The 19079-nt window shown below is 48.1% G+C and overlaps 1 protein-coding gene across 1 annotated transcript in view; it reads right to left on the minus strand.

Annotated features, from left to right (window-relative positions):
- Window positions 1-19079, minus strand: part of FARP2 (FERM, ARH/RhoGEF and pleckstrin domain protein 2) — a 196411-nt gene that overhangs the window by 82933 nt on the left and 94399 nt on the right. The window contains exons 7-11 of the mRNA XM_075340858.1: window positions 15904-16018; window positions 15637-15784; window positions 6639-6734; window positions 5328-5491; window positions 4626-4694 (exon numbers count right to left, since the gene is read on the minus strand). Of these exons, the coding sequence (XP_075196973.1) occupies window positions 4626-4694; window positions 5328-5491; window positions 6639-6734; window positions 15637-15784; window positions 15904-16018 (592 nt within the window). The remainder of the gene's footprint in view (window positions 1-4625; window positions 4695-5327; window positions 5492-6638; window positions 6735-15636; window positions 15785-15903; window positions 16019-19079) is intronic.

A 19079-nucleotide genomic window follows, 5' to 3' on the forward strand; every position in this document is an offset into this window, starting at 1 on the left:
GGGGTAACGTGTGTCATTAAGGCGCTTAGTAAAGCGCTTGTCCGGAAATGCTCTGTGCTTCTGGACAGCATCTCTGAAGTTAGAGTGATCGAAAAACGCACTCTGTGTACGTTTGGGGAACCTAAACTGGTGTTTCTCCTGCTGCGAAGCCGACTCCTCTATAGGTGGAGGTGGGGGAGAAAAATCTAGCACCTGGTTAATGGACGATATAAGATCATTTACTAAGGCGTCCCCCTCAGGTGTATCAAGATTGAGGGCAACGTCAGGGTCAGAGCCCTGAGCTGCGACGTCCGCCTCGTCCTCCAGAGAGTCCTCAAGCTGAGACCCCGAGCAGCGTGAGGAAGTCGGGGAAGATTCCCAGCGAGCCCGCTTAGCCGGTCTGGGACTGTGGTCCGTGCAGGAGTCCTCCACGTGAGACCTAGGGGCCACCCCAGGAGCACGCTGCGGCGCAGACCGAGAGGGGCCTGGAGGCGATGATCCAACAGTGCCCGGGGCCTGTGTAAGGACCGGTCTGGACTGCAAGGCTTCTAGTAGCTTGGCAGACCATTTGTCCATAGACTGAGCCATGGATTGTGAAAGCGACTCAGAGTTTCTCAGCAAAAACTGCAAACTCTGTCCCTGCCGCCTGGACAGTGGAAGCAGGAGGGTCTGCCTGATCCGAGGGGCCCACTAGTGACCGAGGCTCCGGCTGAGCAAGTGCAACAGGGGTCGAGCATTGCTCACAGTGAGGGTAGGTGGAACCCGCAGGTAACATAGCCCCACAAGAGGTACAGGTTGCAAAAAAACCCTTTGCCTTAGCGCCCTTGCTCCTTGTGGACGACATGCTGTTGTCTCCTAGGAGAGTGATCACTGAGGGTATATAGCCAAAAGTAAACAACCCGGCCGAACAGAGAAAATATATACAAATATATATATATATATATATATATATATATATACACTCCGGCACCCTAGGGGGACCAGCACCGGGTGACCGGTGTGGCTTACCGACCGCTCAAAGCGGAGTGTGTGTCCACCAGATTCCCTGCCTTAGGTCTCCCAGAGCTGCAGAGCTCGTTCCTGAAATCCTCCACCGGCAGAATGTGTGTAAAAATGGCTGCCGGAGCTCTCAGGGGAGGAGGGAGCCGTGGGCGGCGACTAGTAAAGTGCGGGAATCTGGGGCCCCACAGTGATCAGTGAGGGGGGGGAGGAAACCTAAAGTATGCTCCAGCCCTCACTGCCGACGTCAGGTCGGCAGTCCCGCCCTTACCCCTGACTGGCAGGCCCGGGGGCGGGAGTTATGGTACTAGGCCGCAATGAAGCCGGGGACTAAATTTAATACCGCGGCCGACAAACAGGCTCGGTCGGCGCGGAAGTCCCGGTCTTCACAAACCAGCAGCTGCTGCAGCGTCTGTGAAACAAGCGCTCCATGCACAGTCCCCATGGGGACACAGAGTACCTTTAGATGCAGGGCCCTGTCCCTGAGGATACATAGACTCCTGTCCGGCAGATTCCCACAGGGGCTGCGGAGGGAGCCCGGTCCCAGTGAATGGATGACCGGTCAGGATCCCACTTCTCCCAGAGCCTCTAAGGGATGGTGAAGGAAAACGGCATGTGGCTCCAGCCTCTGTACCCGCAATGGTTACCTCAACCTTAACAGCACCGCCGACGTAGTGGGGTGAGAAGGGAGCATGCCGGGGGCCCTGTGGGGGGCCCTCTTTTCTTCCATCCGATAAAATCAGCAGCTGCTGCTGACTAAAATGGGAATGCATGAGTGGATGTGTGCCTCCTTCCACACAAAGCATAAAACTGAGGAGCCCGTGATGCACGGGAGGGTGTATAGGCAGAGGGGAGGGGTTACACTTTTCAGTGTAATACTTTGTGTGGCCTCCGGAGGCAGAAGCTATACACCCAATTGTCTGGGTCTCCCAATGGAGCGACAAAGAAAATAAAAATTAAATGAAAAATAAAAAATGAAAATAAAAATAAAACTCCAAGTTCTGTCGCCATTTTGATTGCTAGGATTATTATTATTTCTACCTCCATACAGAGGAGGGAATAGAAAACAGAAAGATTATTGTAAGACTGAACATAGATCCGCAATACAATGCGGTGAAGTGCAGTGAGAATATAGAATTAATATTAGGGGGTGATTAAGATTTCACAAAATAAACGTGACTATAGAGATGAGCTGACAGGAGATTTATAACGGAACGAAGTGTTAGGAACAGGAGCAGGAAGAAACCTGCTTTAAGGGTCAATGGAGGTTGACAGCGTGGGAAAAACATGAATGCGCTTGCGCAAAAGGTGAAGTAAGGTTAAGCCTGTGAGAGATGAAAAAAGTGAAGAGCGCCTGCGCGAGGGGTAACTTAAGGTTGATACCGTGGGAAAGAACTGTGTACGCTTGCGTGTAGAGATAGTGCCGAGTTCAGGCCGCATGGATAATAGCAATGTTAGCGGCTAGAAATTATATCAAAATAAAAAATAAAAAATGAAAATGAAGCTAAAATGGAATAACTCTTAGCTCTGTTGCCAACTTCATTTCTAAGATTATTATTACTATCTACATACAGAGGAGAGAAAAACAGAAAAATGGTGTAAGACTGGACGTGGAAAGATCCACATTACAATGCGGTAAAATACAGTGAGAGTGTGAAATTAATATTGGAAGGTGATTAAGTATTCACATAATAAGCGTGACTATAAAGATGAGCTGACGGGAGATTTAACACAGGACAAATTGTTAGGAGCAAGAGCAGCAGGAAACCCGCTTGGAGGGTTACTGGAGTTTGACAGCGTGGGAAAAAAATTAGTGCGCTTGCGCAAAAGGTGAAATGAGGTTAAGCCTGTGACAGATGAAAAAAGTAAAGAGCGCCTGCGCAAGGGGTAACTTAAGGTTGATACCATGGGAAAGAACTGTGTGCGCTTGCGTGCAGAGATAGTACTGAATTCAGGCCGCATGGATAATAGCAGTGTTAGCGGCTAAAAAATGATATCAAAATAGTGCATGAAAAGTTAAAAATATAATTCAGATGATGTGTTAACTTGGAAGAAAGAGGGAAAAAGGATATGTGGTATACATATCATAAAAAAAAATCCTGAAATAGTCATAAAAAGGCACGGAAAGAGGGAAACAAAAATGCTTTGTGCAGTAATGAATGAATGAAAAAACTTCGTATATGTATATTAGACTTAAAGTTAAGCAAACTCTCCAAAAATTAAATTAAGATGAAAGTGAAAACAAAAATTCAAATCAAAAACATGAGAAAAAGAAGAACAAAGCTCCTGGAGGAACCACATATATTAGCTACAAAACGGTCCATGTAGACCTGGATATTTAAAAACCCGAAAAAAGGGAGGGAAAACAGAAAGGAAAGATAAAAATAGGGAATAGAAGGGCATACTTAATTTATGACCAATATTTTTAAAATATAACTAAAAAGGCATAATTCCTTTTCAGAAAGTATACAAAAAAATCTGTGCGTACATGAATATATGATACATGATATAAAACCTTCCAATTTTTTTCAATATTTATATAGACATATTTGGAGGTATATTCTTGTTCAAGTGAAAAATACAAAATGTTATAGATCAAAGGCTTATTCGAGAATTGCCTTTACTACAACAACAACTGGACTCCTATGGTTTGGCGCGGATTTAAACCTGCATTTCTCCTGCCTTTGAATTATTTTCTCTTTTTGTCTTATGAAACTTAAGCAGTGATACCAAATATATTTCTTTAGTTAATCTCTTCATTTCGTAGGGATGATATAAGGGGTGATTTGATTTTTTTAAACTTTTAAAAACTTTATGTTTTAGTCACTTCATTGGGCTTGAAACTGCCAACCTATGCAATATAAAATTATATAGAATTTTATATTGCATAGCTTTATAATATTAATATTATATATATAATGGCTGGGCTTCACAAAAGCACCAGGATGGTGGCCTTCTCTCATGGGCCTTTCCTAGCTGCCATTATAACCATTAAGGCGGTCATGATCAAATCATGGAAGGCTGATGAGATTTCTCTATTTAATCCTACTAGTGTCCAAATGGTTAAAACAGCAGCGATCGTAGCTCCAGTCGCTGTTTCTACAGGCATATGATAGCTGTATAGCACAGCCAGCATCTACCAAGTGAGTTGTTGGCTCAGTTCTTAAACCTGTTCCCCTTTCCAGCATACAGCGATGTCCATACATGTCAATGTATTAAAGGGGATGTCCACTACTTCGGATGTATACGTAATCAACAGGAAGTGAGCGGTCAGCTGCAGATCTCACCTCCTCTTGATTACTTAATTATCTAAAGTGAAGCCAGTGCTGATTGGGTGCCAGACTCACATGACCTCACGTGAGCTGCCCGGACAGCGAATGCTGACACCGATTGAATGGACCGGCACGGGAGGAGAGTTTAAGTTTTTTAATTTTAACGGGGTCAAATATGGGTTATGGGAAGTGGTTGTTCAAGTAGTAGACAACCCCTTTAAGTGTTACATCAAAGGGCAGCAGCTGGTCTGTGTGTTGCTGCAATCTGCAGTTAAATATCGTAGATAAGACATTGTGTCTGCTCCATAAGACTGTCAGGTTGTATTGACATATTGTCTTTTTTTTCTTCCGCAATCTTTGCAAAACTCCACTCACCTTTCATATGGTGGTCTCTTGATGCTCGTGTCCCGTACGTACTCTATAAGCTGTCTTTGTGTTCGCCCACTAAACAAAATATAAATGCATTATAATTTAGCACAACAGATTTATTGGCTAGCGAGCATCTTCTATAGTTTTTTTTTTTTTAAATTCTTTATTTAACAATAAACATGGAATCGCACCAATCTGAGTCAATTGCGATACAATTCACAACCAATGCATGACAGTGTATAACAGAGTAGGTGCGACACAAGAAAATTTTCAACAATGAGACCTTTCCATGGCATCTTCTATAGTTAGGGTTGCCTTCTATGGGTGATGGATGAAATAAAAATGATACAAATTATACTCCATATTATAGGTGCAACAAGTTAGAGTTTCTAATATACTGAACTATTTACTGAAAAAAAGTCTCAAAAACTATACCAATCAAAACATGGTGTAATAAAACCATAGAGAATTTGGATGTTGTAGTTGTTTCATGGACCTCTATATGCAAGTATTTTGTTGACTACTAAAATGGGGCTGTGACATCTAGGGTAATACGGCTGACCCATCACATGAACTTCAGTTTCTATCACGTCTGATATTCCTTGGAGAGGGTTAGGATGGTCCACCGCAAAAAATTATTTTAGGATAATATCAATTCACAGCCAAAAAGAAGATCATTTCACATAAAGATGGAGAACAACTTCTTACCTGTACCGAAAAGAAGAGCCACGGCTCAAAAGAACCGGCTTAGATTTGGGTTTTGGCTGATCCTGGAGACGGAAGAAGCTGTGATACTCTACACAGATTTTCCAAAATCTTTTACACATATCCCGACTGGGAAGGAGAAATTCAAGGGCATCTTGGTAAGGGCCCTGGTGATAGGGAGAAAACGGTGGTGGAGAAATAGGAAAACTGTCAACATTGCATACGTTACTTCTGATGCAACTTCAAGCAAGTAACACTTGCAAAAATTAAAAAAAAAAAAAAAAAGATCTGGTTAGTTAAGAAGTGACACAATATGTCAAAAGGTATCCAGCTTTGGTGGCTGTGGCCCTGCCCCTTTCTGGTCACATGGCTATGACCTCACCACAGGTCTTTCCACAGACATAGTGAATAGTTTGTATAATGCTTATGCTAATTGTAACAGAGGGAGGGGATAACTATGAATATATGATCTGCTCCAGTGCAACTGTCACTCAACAAGCAGCTCATTTTATAAACTTTACTTTTTTGGATTTCAAAACCTACACATCCGAGCTGACCACTACAGGTATGTATAGAATCAGCCTGATAGTGCCAGAATAGCACTGGATTTAGGTTATATACGAAAATCCTGGCGATTGGTGCGCTTTAATCACGCCCTCAGCAATGCAATTGATTGCACCACAGGTCCTTCAACATCACTTCTCTACTGAGTTCAGCTCATTATGTTCACATGATCGGTGACATCAGCACAGGTTCTTCACCATCACTTCTCTAATGCTGAGCTCTGAAACATTGGAAGAGTGGTGGTGAAGGACCTGTGTGGATTAGGTTACCAAAGCGGAGCTCAGCAGAGAAGTGATAGTGAAGGACCTGTGGTAATCAGCAGAAGAAAATTGGTTGTGCAGGACCTGTGTTGATGTCACGATCATGTGACTAATGGGGGGAGCTCAGCAGAGAAGTGATATTGAAGGATCAGTGGTGTAATCAATTACAATGCTGGGGGCGTGACTAAGTTAAAAAATGAATCATGCCTGAAATTGAGTAACAGTGACTGATCCCAGCAAGAGTGCCGCCACAATGACTGAAACCTAAAGTATTTACCGCATTCACCTAAGCATATAAGGTCTTTGTTTTTTAAACCATGTTAGTGATGCACATTTTATCATTTAAAACACATTGGGGGCAGTTTATTATATATAAAAAAAAAAAAAAAAAAAAGAAGACATGTCACGTTCTCTTTAAAGGGGTTGTCCACTACTCAGACAACCCCTTCCTAATCCCCATGTTTCCCCACAGCAAAATAATAACACTTACATGAACTTCTGGGTGTAACTTTATAAGGAAGCGACGTCTCTTAAAGCTCAGCTTACGGATCTTTGACCAGTTGAATGTATTAATTTTTGTGTTACCCTGTGTGATAAGAGGATGAGCAGCACATGAGTATTGTGGTGGATAAAAGGCATCCAGTACTGTGATTATACGGTAAAAAAAAACAAAGCCACAAGCAGCAGATTATAATAGTTGTACTCATAAGGGTATGTGCGCATGCTGCGCTCTGTCAAGTGCAGAAAAAAATGCACCCTCTGGCAGACTGGACAACTGTAAACACTGCGTTTGTGAAAAAAAAAAATGCATCCAAAACGCATGCATTTTGCATTCATTTTTGACAGTGCGGTCCCACGGCAATTCGCTCTGCTACATGCTTGCTGACAGCAGACACAGACAGAGTGAACTTCACACAACTTCATTGTCATCCCGCGGCTCTGTCTGTGCGCTGCGGCCTGATTTGCGATCACAGGTGAAGGACTCACTGGTGACCGCAAATCCCCTGAGTGACTGAAGTGAGCAGCACGATCAGCGGTGACGTCACTCAGGTTACCCGCGGCCAGAGCTGGAGTCCTCCACCTGAGAGCTGTGGTTGCGGGTAACCTGAGTGACGTCATCGCTGATCGCGCGTCTCACTTCAGTTGCTGCGTGGAGCTGACAGAGCGGTCATGGTCTGTGGCCGCTCCTGTCAGCTTCATGTAGCAGAGCTGAAAGCGTCGTGGGACCTCGTGTGGATTACGTTGGACCTGGAGGGGTGTTTGGGTATTAATAAAGTGGTGAAAGAGGGTGTTTTTTGTCTTTTATTCCAATTAAAGGATTTTTTGGATGTGTGTGTTTATTTTCCTTAACTTACAGGTTAATCATGTAAGGTATTTCGGGGAGATGCCTGCCATGATTAACCTAGGACTTAGTGGCAGCTATGGGCTGCCATTAACTCCTTATTATCCCGCTTGCCACCACACCAGGGCAATTCGGGATGAGCCGGGTAGAATCCCAGGACTGTCGCATCTAATGGATGCGGCAATTCCGGGCGGCTGCTGGCTGATATTGTTAAGCTGGGGGGCTCCCCATAACGTGGAACTCCCTATCCTGAGAATACCAGACTTCAGCCGTGTGGCTTTACCTTCGCTGGTATCAAAATTAGGGGGAGACCACACGTCGTTTTTTTTAAATTATTTATTTTACTGCACGATATAGACCCGCCCACCGGCAGCTGTAATTGGTTGCAGTGAGACAGCTTTCACTCAGCGTGGGGGGGGGGGGGGGGGGGGGAGTGTCTGACTGCAACCAATCATAAGTGCCGGTGGGTGGGGAAAGCAGGAAATACAAGATGGAATAATGAGCGGCCGGCATTTACAAAAGAGGAAAAGCCGCTGGAGCTTTGTGACAGCCGTGCAGCGCCGCGCCGGTGACCGGTGAGTATGAAAGAGAGAGGGAGAGACCGACAGACAGAGAGAGAGAGAGACAGAGCGACCAACTGACAGAGAAAGAAACTGACTGACAGACAGAGAGAGATTGACCGACATCGACAGAGAGAGACGGAAAGACCTGCGTTTTGTTTGTGAAAAAAGCATGCGAAACGCAACAAAAATGCAGTCCAAGTGCATTTTGGTTGCGTTTTGACCCACATCATTGATTTCAATGGGTGGAGAACGTAGCTACAACGCACAAAAGAAGTGACATGCTGCTTTTTTTTTCCCGCATCGATTTTTGGCATCAAAAACGCTGCGTTTAAAAAAAGCAGTGTGCGCATTGAATTTTCGGACTTCTCATAGACTTTGCTGGGGAAGCAGAACGCATGCAATTTGGCACTGAAGCGCTGCAGTTTAAAATGCAGCGTTAACGCGTGAAAAAACGCAACGTGCGCACAATGCCTAACTCATATCCAGGTGAGTTTCATAGGATTTTTAAAAAATACTTTAAGCCATTATATGCGGAAATAAAAAGCAAAACACAATGCAGCTTCCGTTATGTCAATGTTAGCCAACTTGGTGATTTCCTCCATTTTTTGTTAGCCTTGGAGATACTTGATGCCTCTGGCAATAGACTCATTTCCCCTCCCTACCAAAATAAACATGCTCATGCCTCCTTTCAGATGCTCTAAGCTTATATCCAGTCAGGCATGGTGCATTCTGAGAAATTGGGATTGCATGGGCATGGTGTCCAGTGCCATCAGTTGTCAGATGCAGAAATTAAGCATGCAAGGTTCTTTTGATAGGATATGGACGTCAACCATGTGATCAACTCAAGACAACAATAAATAAAAAGAAATGGCCATATATAACTAATAAATGTGAACCCACCCTTATAGTAGGGTGAAAAATAGCTCTTCAAGCAAACATTTAGCGCACATCCAGAGGGTGTGCCATATAGGTCTGTAAGACACTACAAATCCGAGCTTCTATCCAGTGAGGTTACCGCGCTCCGGTGGCGCTCTTCATTTACATCTTAGAAAGTTATGCTAACCGCTAGGGTCACCTCATCACTGACTGTCTAGTGGACAACTAGGTCAGGAAAAGGGGTCTGCTTTTTGTAAATAGATGAAGCTCCCAAAATGTGCATATGCCATAAACATTGTGAGACTGTGACCGGGGTTATCTATGACGGCCGGTATGTCTCGCCCCGGTTGTGCTCACTCCATGATAATCCACTATAGGGTTAATGCTGTTTCCCTACAGGCTGAAGGAAGGGTTAAATAGATTCAGGAACAAGGGCAGGTGTGCCGGGTGTGAGGGAGTGATCACATCTCCCTGAGTTCTCTGCCGGAAAGGCACATATGTACTATTGCGGACTTTTTCTTTGGAATAAACCGTGTGCTGTGAACCTTGGTGCCTGGATCCCGTGTCTTCTGCAGCGCAGCCGACGACGCTACCTCACATATGGTGGAGAATGCGGGCATGACAGCCGGTGAGGTGTAGCATCCATCCCTGGTGACCCAGCTGCGCATGTCCTGGATTCGAGCGGCTATACTACAGCCCAAACCCGGCGACGCCATGGAGGACATAATAAAGCATTTGGCTCAGGCTAATGCACAGCAGCAACAGGCTAATGCACAGCAGCAACAGACCAATGCACACCTGCTCCAATCCTTGCAAGTGCAGGAAAAAAAATTCCAAGAACAGATGGATCAGGCCAATGCACGTCAGCAGCAATCCTTGCAATTGCAGGAAAAAAGGCACCAAGAACAGATGGTTCTCCTGGCCAAGTCGATCCGTGCCGGACCGGCAGCAACAACCCCGGGACCGGGTGACGACGGCAGCGTCCGGAAAGCGGTGAGACAAGCATTACAAAAGATGACCCCGGGGGATGATGTGGAAGCGTTCCTGGCGGTGTTTGAACGGGTGGCCGAACGGGAAAAGCTGCCGACCCCGCAGTGGGCTGAGGTATTGTCACCCTATCTGACGGGGGAACCCCAAAAAGCATACCTGGACCTCTGTACCGAGGACGCCATTGACTATGTGACCCTGAAAGCCGAAATACTGGCTCGGTTGGGGGTGAATACCTATGTACGGGCTCAGCGGGTAAATCAGTGGTTCTATGAGGAAGCCAAACCCGTACGCTCCCAGGCCTATGACTTGTTACATCTTGTAAAAAAGTGGTTGCAGCCTGACACTCTGAGCCCGGCGCAGATGGTGGAAAGGGTAGTAGTGGATCGTTTTGTGCGCACTTTACCCGTCACCATTCAACGGTGGGTCGGACAGGGTGACCCGAGTACCCTGGACCAATTAGTGTCCCTGGTAGAGCGGCATGTGGCTACGCAGGACTTGATACGGGACACTGAGACTTTGCGTACCGCCCGTCGGTCCGGCCCCTCCAAGCCCAGGGCCAAGGACCCACCACTGACACCGGTGCGGGAGTCCGCTACCGTCCCGTCTGAAGCCGCACCCTCCGTCCCTGAGGTCCGGAAAACTATGTACCCTAAACGACAACTCGTCAAGGGGGTGTCCTTCCCTATTAGATGTTGGCGGTGCCAGCGGGTGGGACATATGGAAGCCCAGTGTCCACTCACCACGGAGCCCATGGATTGTGGGGTTACCCGGCGGGGTTCAATGTATGCTCAGGTGGTGTGTACCGCTGACCTGGTCTACCCAGAGACTGAGCCCCACTTGTGCCAAATTCAGGTGAATGGATGTCCGGTTACAGGATTGTTGGATTCCGGAAGCTTAGTGACCCTTGTGCGATCAACCCTAAGGGCTAAAGTAAAGGCCACAGGACGTACCGTGGGGGTGGTTTGCATACATGGGGACCGCCGAGACTATCAAACGGGGATAGTCACCATCACAGCACCTTGCGGTCAGGTGCAACATGAGGTGGGACTTATTAATACTCTTCCCTATGATGTGATCCTAGGAAGGGATCTGCCCTATTTTTGGACTTTATGGAAGGGACCTCCTAAGTCCCCTCAGATATTGGTCAGTCCGGGACCTGAGCCCTACAATCCTGAATCCGGGACGCCTGCCGTAGGGGTCCCCATGATAGGGACAGGATGTGAACCTGATAGGTCGCCCCTAGAGGTATTGGCAGGAGAGGCTGAGACGGTCGAGCCCATCCCGGAGTTGGAGGCGTCCCCGGATACGTTTGGGACAGCCCAACTCCAGGACCCTACATTAATACATGCCCGGAGTCGGGTGACAGTAGTTGACGGGGTGGCACAGCTGCCTGGTGCCCAGGTAAGATACCCCCATTTCGCTCTTAAGCAGGATTTACTATACCGGGTAGATGAAATACGGGGCGTGGGGGTAGAGCAGTTGGTGGTGCCCCAGCCGTATCGCCGGCGGGTCCTCGACTTAGCTCATAAACACCTGATGAGTGGTCACCTAGGGGTCAAGAAAACGCAGGAGCGAATATTGCAAAGGTTCTATTGGCCCGGGGTCTTTGGGGAGGTAAAACGGTTCTGCGAAACCTGCCCGGAGTGTCAGCTTACCGCACCCCTGACCCACTTTCGCAGTCCGTTGGTACCGTTACCCATTATAGAAGTCCCTTTTGAACGGATAGGGATGGATCTGGTGGGGCCCCTCGTAAAGTCTGCTCGAGGGCACCAGCATATCCTAGTGATCGTTGACTATGCCACCCGGTATCCAGAGGCGATACCTCTCAGACATACTGCAGCAAAGCTTATAGCTCGGGAGTTGTTTGCTGTGTTCTGCCGGGTGGGGTTGCCCAAGGAGATCCTTACGGATCAGGGGACCCCATTCATGTCTAAAGTGACCAAAGAGCTATGCCGGCTACTCCAGATCAAGCAGTTGCGTACGTCTGTGTATCATCCTCAGACGGATGGTTTAGTGGAACGATTCAATAAAACCCTGAAAACCATGCTAAGAAGGGTGATTTCAAAAGACGGGAAAGACTGGGATATGATGCTTCCCTATTTGATGTTTGCCATCCGAGAGGTGCCACAGGCATCCACGGGGTTTTCGCCTTTTGAATTGTTATACGGGCGACATCCCCGGGGATTGTTGGACCTGGCAAAAGAAACCTGGGAGCAGGAGCCCACCCCCCATAAAAGTGTGATTGAACACATTTTGGGTATGCAGAACCGCATAAGCGCGGTCATGCCAATTGTGAAGGAGCATTTACAGGAGGCTCAGGCCGCACAAAGCGGCCGCTACAATAGACAAGCCACCGTGCGGACCTTTAAACCCGGGGATCGGGTGTTGGTATTGATTCCCACGGCGGAGAGTAAATTCCTGGCTCAGTGGCAAGGCCCCTACGAGATAAAGGAAAGAGTCGGGGTGGTTAACTATAAAGTATTGCAGCCCGGTAGGCGGAAACCTGAACAAATATACCATGTCAACCTATTAAAACCTTGGCAGGAACGGGAAAGCCTGATGGCTGTTTTTTCCCCACCTCCCTCCTCTTCGGGTCGTTCACATCCGGCTCCAGCGACCTCCGGAGAGGACGAACCGGAAGTAAGGATTGGAGAAGCCCTCACCAAGACACAGAGGCGAGAGGCCAGACGGTTGGTTCAGCAGAACCCCGATGTCTTCTCCGAGCTGCCCGGTAGGACCAGTCTGATACGACATGATATTGTCACCGAGCCCCACCTGAAGGTACGCCTGAAGTCATACCGAGTACCGGAGGCTCGACGACAAGCCATATCGGAGGAAGTAAAGACAATGTTACGCCTGGGGGTCATCGAAAAATCCCGGAGTGAATGGGCTAGTCCGATTGTCCTAATACCAAAACCCGATGGCTCCTTAAGGTTCTGCAATGACTTTAGGAGATTGAACGAAATATCCAAGTTTGATCTCTACCCCATGCCCCGGGTGGATGAGCTGATTGATAGGCTGGGACAGGCGCGATATTTTACCACGCTCGACCTGACCAAGGGGTACTGGCAGGTGCCACTAACGGAGTCCGCCAAGGAGAAAACCGCTTTTGTTACGCCGGAGGGTCTCTTCCACTATGTTGTCTTGCCTTTTGGGTTACATGGCGCTCCGGCCACGTTCCAGAGGTTGATGGACTTAGTGCTGGAACCCCACCAGGCGTATGCATCAGCGTACCTGGATGACATCATTATTTACAGCTCTGATTGGCAGACTCACTTGGAACAGGTACAAGCGGTGGTGGATGCGCTTCGAACAGCCGGATTGACAGCCAATCCCAAGAAATGTGCATTGGGACTCACGGAAGCCCGCTACTTGGGCTACGTGATAGGCCAAGGAGTGATTAAGCCCCAAATTAACAAGGTCGAGGCGATCCAGAAGTGGCCTAGACCCCTGACCACGAAGCAGGTTAGGGCCTTCCTGGGTATCGTGGGGTACTACAGGAGGTTTGTAAAAGATTTTGCGGGACTATCAGCCCCCTTGACGGACCTTCTCAAAGGCAAGAAGTCCGTCATGGTGCGCTGGACTCCGCAGGCCGAGGACTCCTTCCGGGCCCTGAAGGAGGTCCTGTGCGGACAGCCCGTTCTGGTCAACCCTGATTTCCGGAAGGAGTTCATTGTACAGACTGACGCCTCGGAGGTCGGCCTGGGGGCAGTGCTGTCTCAGGTGGTTCAGGGGGAGGAACACCCCGTCACCTTCTTGAGTAGGAAGCTCACCCCTCCCGAGCGGAATTATAGCGTAGTGGAGAAGGAGTGCCTGGCGATCAAGTGGGCCTTGGAGTCCCTACGCTATTACCTGCTGGGACGTCAGTTTCGCTTGGTGACGGATCACTCTCCACTGGTCTGGATGAGGTCCGCCAAGGAACGGAATGCCCGGGTTACCCGGTGGTTCCTTTCTCTGCAGAACTTCCGGTTTACGGTTGAACACCGGGCCGGTAGGTTGCAGGGCAACGCCGATGCCTTGTCCCGCGGCCCGTGTTTGATGGCAGGAGTTAAACCCCGCACGCTTGACCTGAGGGGGGGGGTATGTGAGACTGTGACCGGGGTTATCTATGACGGCCGGTATGTCTCGCCCCGGTTGTGCTCACTCCATGATAATCCACTATAGGGTTAATGCTGTTTCCCTACAGGCTGAAGGAAGGGTTAAATAGATTCAGGAACAAGGGCAGGTGTGCCGGGTGTGAGGGAGTGATCACATCTCCCTGAGTTCTCTGCCGGAAAGGCACATATGTACTATTGTGGACTTTTTCTTTGGAATAAACCGTGTGCTGTGAACCTTGGTGCCTGGATCCCGTGTCTTCTGCAGCGCAGCCGACGACGCTACCTCACAACATCTACAGTGAAATTAACCCTTAATGTATTAGGTGCACTCATAGCATGTCCCTGGATATCAATAAATGGTTCACAAGATCTCCAAGAGGGCCTTTTGCTGGATTTTTTTCTTATTTAAGCTAAGTACTTCCTCCAAATGCTGCTATTAGACAGTTTCTGAAACAGTTGCTCTTATTTCTGTGCCCCTTTGTCCCAAAGTTATACCCCCGGTTATAAAAAAGCATATTTTCCGTTCAATGAACTGGGCGTATGCCGCAGAACCTCTCTGTGGGTGTGGTCATGTTATGATTGGCCAGCGTCAGAGGAGAACAAGCAAATGCCCACAAGACGTTCTCTGGTATATGCCCGATTGGTTGAAGGGAAAATCTGCACAATCACCAAAAAACCCCAAAACTTTGGAATAGAGGGGTACAAAAAAAAAAAAAAGTTCCATAATCAGAGAAACAGCGCCAATTGAAGGAGAGAAAATCAAGTGAAAGGTCCTTTTTAAAATGAACTACCCACCAGGATTTTGCGATATGAATGAAAGGCAGTGCCACGTTGGCACTAAAATGCTGAATGCAGGCATACATATTGTAGAAAGATACGATGCTTGGTTGCAAAAATATCTTTAAATCAGAGTTGCAGAAAAATACTGCCCTTTGATCGATATGTGCAGCAGGGGCAACCCTTTGTGGGTCAGGCCCTCAGCGTTTATGCCTCCTCCGGTGTCCTCTGGCTTGCTCCCTTTTCTTTATTTGAATATCGCACCGCGTCACCATTGCTGTTGTTGGCAGCGCGTGCGCATTGCCATAGTAATTATGTCTTCATTAAAATTGTACCGGAGTCTGCACATGCACGTACCGCAATCTCCTGCGCCATTCTACTGAAGACACTGCGGTGAAGACTGGGAGGCATCGGCATGTGTACAGATTTTTTTTTTTTTTTACATCTGCACATTTGCCCCTGCCACTCAGTCTTCACCACGCGGTACGTGATTGCGCGGACTCTGGCGCAATTTTAATGAAGGCATAATACTTGGCAATGTGTGCATGCCACCAACAACAGCAATTGGGGCGCGATATTCAAATATAAAAAAAAAAAGAGGGCAAGCCAGGAGGACGCCGGAGGAAAAATAAACGTGAGCAGCAGGGCATTTCTGCAACTTTGATTAAAGATATTTCATCAACCAAGCATCGGATCTTTCTATAAAAGGTATGTCTGGATTCAGCATCTTAGTGCCAGTATGACACTGCTTTTACCTCATATTGCAAAATCCTGGTGTTTGTTCTCTTTAACAAAAAAAAAACACACATCTGCAGTTTATGCTTGCCAATGAATGTCCCGTACCTGAAAAACTAACACTCCCATGTGCGACACTGACAAATTAATTTTGGCACCTTCTCGGTCAGATGCGAGATGAAAACGGGTCCCATACAATTCAAGTCGTCTAGAAATCTCAAGGATCTGAAAATCTGCATCGGCGGGAGACATACCACTGCAGGGGATGATGAAAACATACAAACGTTAATACCTCAATTCATAAAAATAAAAAAAAATCATTGCAATAAAAAAAAGTGACTGAAATATAGATGATTTGTGACATTAGTGACTCACAGGTGCTGCCGATGACACTCGAATATACGCCCCTCGAGACTATACTGACGCTGTAGGTACTGTGTGCTCCTCAGATGCTCCAGGTCCACCTTCGAATCGCAATCACCAACTTCAGCTATGAAGGACAGAAAGAAATTTACTTTCCATGCAAAAGTATTTTCCCCCTACCCATTTATTCTCAAGAAGGAGATTATTAGGAATAAACACCATATTATACTATAAGAGGACACAATGGACAAACTTGACAAGGAAATGTAAAAATAATTATCAGTAACTAAATAAACAGAACCTTTCTAGGAAAGAAGGGAATTTTGTTTACTTACCGTAAATTCCTTTTCTTCTAGCTCCAATTGGGAGACCCAGACAATTGGGTGTATAGCTACTGCCTCCGGAGGCCACACAAAGTATTACACTTAAAAGTGTAAGGCCCCTCCCCTTCTGGCTATACACCCCCCCGTGGGATCACGGGTTCCTCAGTTTTAGTGCAAAAGCAAGAAGGAGGAAAGCCAATAACTGTTTTAAAGACAAATTCAATCCGAGGAACAACCTCGGAGAACTGAACTCTTCAACATGGACAACATGTGCACCCGAAAAAACAAACTCCCTAAGAAAACAGGGCGGGTGCTGGGTCTCCCAATTGGAGCTAGAAGAAAAGGAATTTACGGTAAGTAAACAAAATTCCCTTCTTCTTTGTCGCTCCTAATTGGGAGACCCAGACAATTGGGACGTCCAAAAGCAGTCCCTGGGTGGGTAAAAGAATACCTCGTGATAGGGCCGTCAAGCAGCCCTTTCCTACAGGTGGGCCACCGCCGCCTGCAGGACTTGTCTACCTAGGCCGGCATCCGCCGAAGCGTAGGTATGCACCTGATAATGCTTGGTGAAAGTGTGCAGACTCGACCAGGTAGCCGCCTGGCACACCTGCTGAGCCGTAGCCTGGTGCCGTAATGCCCAGGACGCACCCACGGCTCTGGTAGAATGGGCCTTCAGTCCTGATGGAATCGGAAGCCCAGCAGAACGGTAGGTGTGAAGAATTGGTTCCTTGATCCACCGCGCAAGGGTGGATTTGGAAGCTTGCGACCCTTTACGCTGACCAGCGACAAGGACAAAGAGTGCATCCGAGCGGCGCAGAGGCGCCGTGCGGGAAATGTAGATCCTGAGTGCTCTGACCAGATCCAATAAATGCAAACCCTTTTCAAATTGGTGGACTGGATGCGGACACAAAGACGGTAAAGTGATATCTTGATTGAGATGAAAGGAAGATACCACCTTGGGAAGAAATTCTGGAATTGGACGCAGAACTACCTTGTCCTGGTGAAACACCAGGAAGGGAGATCTGCATGATAACGCCGCCAGCTCGGACACTCTCCGAAGAGACGTGACCGCCACTAGAAAGACCACTTTCTGTGAAAGACGAGAAAGGGAAACCTCCTTCATAGGCTCGAAAGGCGGCTTCTGGAGAGCAATTAGAACCTTGTTCAGATCCCAGGGCTCCAATGGCCGCTTGTAAGGGGGGACGATATGACAAACCCCTTGCAGGAACGTGCGTACCTGAGGAAGTCGCGCCAGGCGTTTCTGAAAAAATACAGATAGCGCGGAGACTTGACCTTTAAGGGAGCTGAGCGACAAACCTTTTTCCAACCCAGACTGCAGGAAGGAAAGAAAAACAGGCAATGCAAATGGCCAGGGAGAAACTCCCTGAGCAGAGCACCAAGATAGGAATATCTTCCACGTCCTGTGGTAGATCTTGGCGGAGGATGGTTTCCTAGCCTGTCTCATGGTGGCAACCACTTCATGAGATAAACCTGAGGCCGCTAGGATCCAGGATTCAATGGCCACACAGTCAGGTTCAGGGCCGCAGAATTCAGATGGAAAAACGGCCCTTGAGACAGCAAGTCTGGCCGGTCTGGCAGTGCCCACGGTTGGCCTACCGTGAGGTGCCACAGATCCGGGTACCACAACCTCCTTGGCCAGTCTGGAGCGACGAGAATGGCGCGGCGGCAGTCGGACCTGATTTTGCGGAGAACTCTGGGCAACAATGCCAGAGGTGGGAACACATAAGGTAGATGGAATTGCGACCAATCTTGAACTAAGGCGTCTGCCGCCAGAGCTCGGTGATCGTGAGACCGTGCCATGAAAACCGGGACCTTGTTGTTGTGCCGTGACGCCATCAGGTCGACGTCCGGCATCCCCCAGCGGCGACAGATCTCCTGAAACACGTCCGGGTGAAGGGACCATTCCCCTGCGTCCATCCCCTGGCGACTGAGGAAGTCTGCTTCCCAGTTTTCCACGCCTGGTATGTGAACTGCGGATATGGTGGATGCCGTGTCTTCCACCCACGTCAGAATCCGCCTGACTTCCTGGAAGGCTTGCCGACTGCGTGTACCCCCTTGGTGGTTGATGTATGCCACCGCTGTGGAGTTGTCCGACTGAATTCGGATCTGCTTGCCTTCTAGCCACTGTTGGAAGGCTTGTAGGGCAAGATAGACTGCTCTGATTTCCAGAACATTGATCTGAAGGGTGGACTCTTTCCGAGTCCACGTACCCTGAGCCCTGTGGTGGAGAAACACTGCTCCCCACCCCGATAGGCTCGCATCTGTCGTGACCACCGCCCAGGATGGGGGTAGGAACGACTTTCCTTTTGACAATGAGGTGGGAAGAAGCCACCACCGGAGAGAGTCCTTGGCTGTCTGAGAAAGGGAGACATCCCTGTCGAGGGACGTCGACTTCCCGTCCCATTGGCGGAGAATGTCCCATTGTAGTGGACGCAGATGAAACTGCGCGAAAGGGACTGCTTCTATTGCTGCTACCATCTTTCCTAGGAAGTGCATGAGGCGCCTCAAGGGGTGCGACTGGTCCTGAAGGAGAGATTGCACCCCTGTCTGAAGCGAGCACTGTTTGTCCCGTGGAAGTTTCACTATCGCTGAGAGAGTATGAAACTCCATGCCAAGATATGTTAGTGATTGGGTCGGGGTTAGATTTGACTTTGAAAAGTTGATAATCCACCCGAAACTCTGGAGAGTCTTCAGTGCCACGTTTAGGCTGTGTTGGCATGCCTCTTGAGAGGGTGCCTTGATAAGTAGATCGTCCAAATACGGGATCACAGAGTGACCTTGCGAGTGCAGGACTGCTACTACTGCTGCCATGACCTTGGTGAAGACCCGAGGGGCTGTCGCCAG

The sequence above is a fragment of the Anomaloglossus baeobatrachus genome, chromosome 3, assembly GCF_048569485.1.
Source record: "Anomaloglossus baeobatrachus isolate aAnoBae1 chromosome 3, aAnoBae1.hap1, whole genome shotgun sequence".
NCBI lineage: Eukaryota > Metazoa > Chordata > Amphibia > Anura > Aromobatidae > Anomaloglossus > Anomaloglossus baeobatrachus.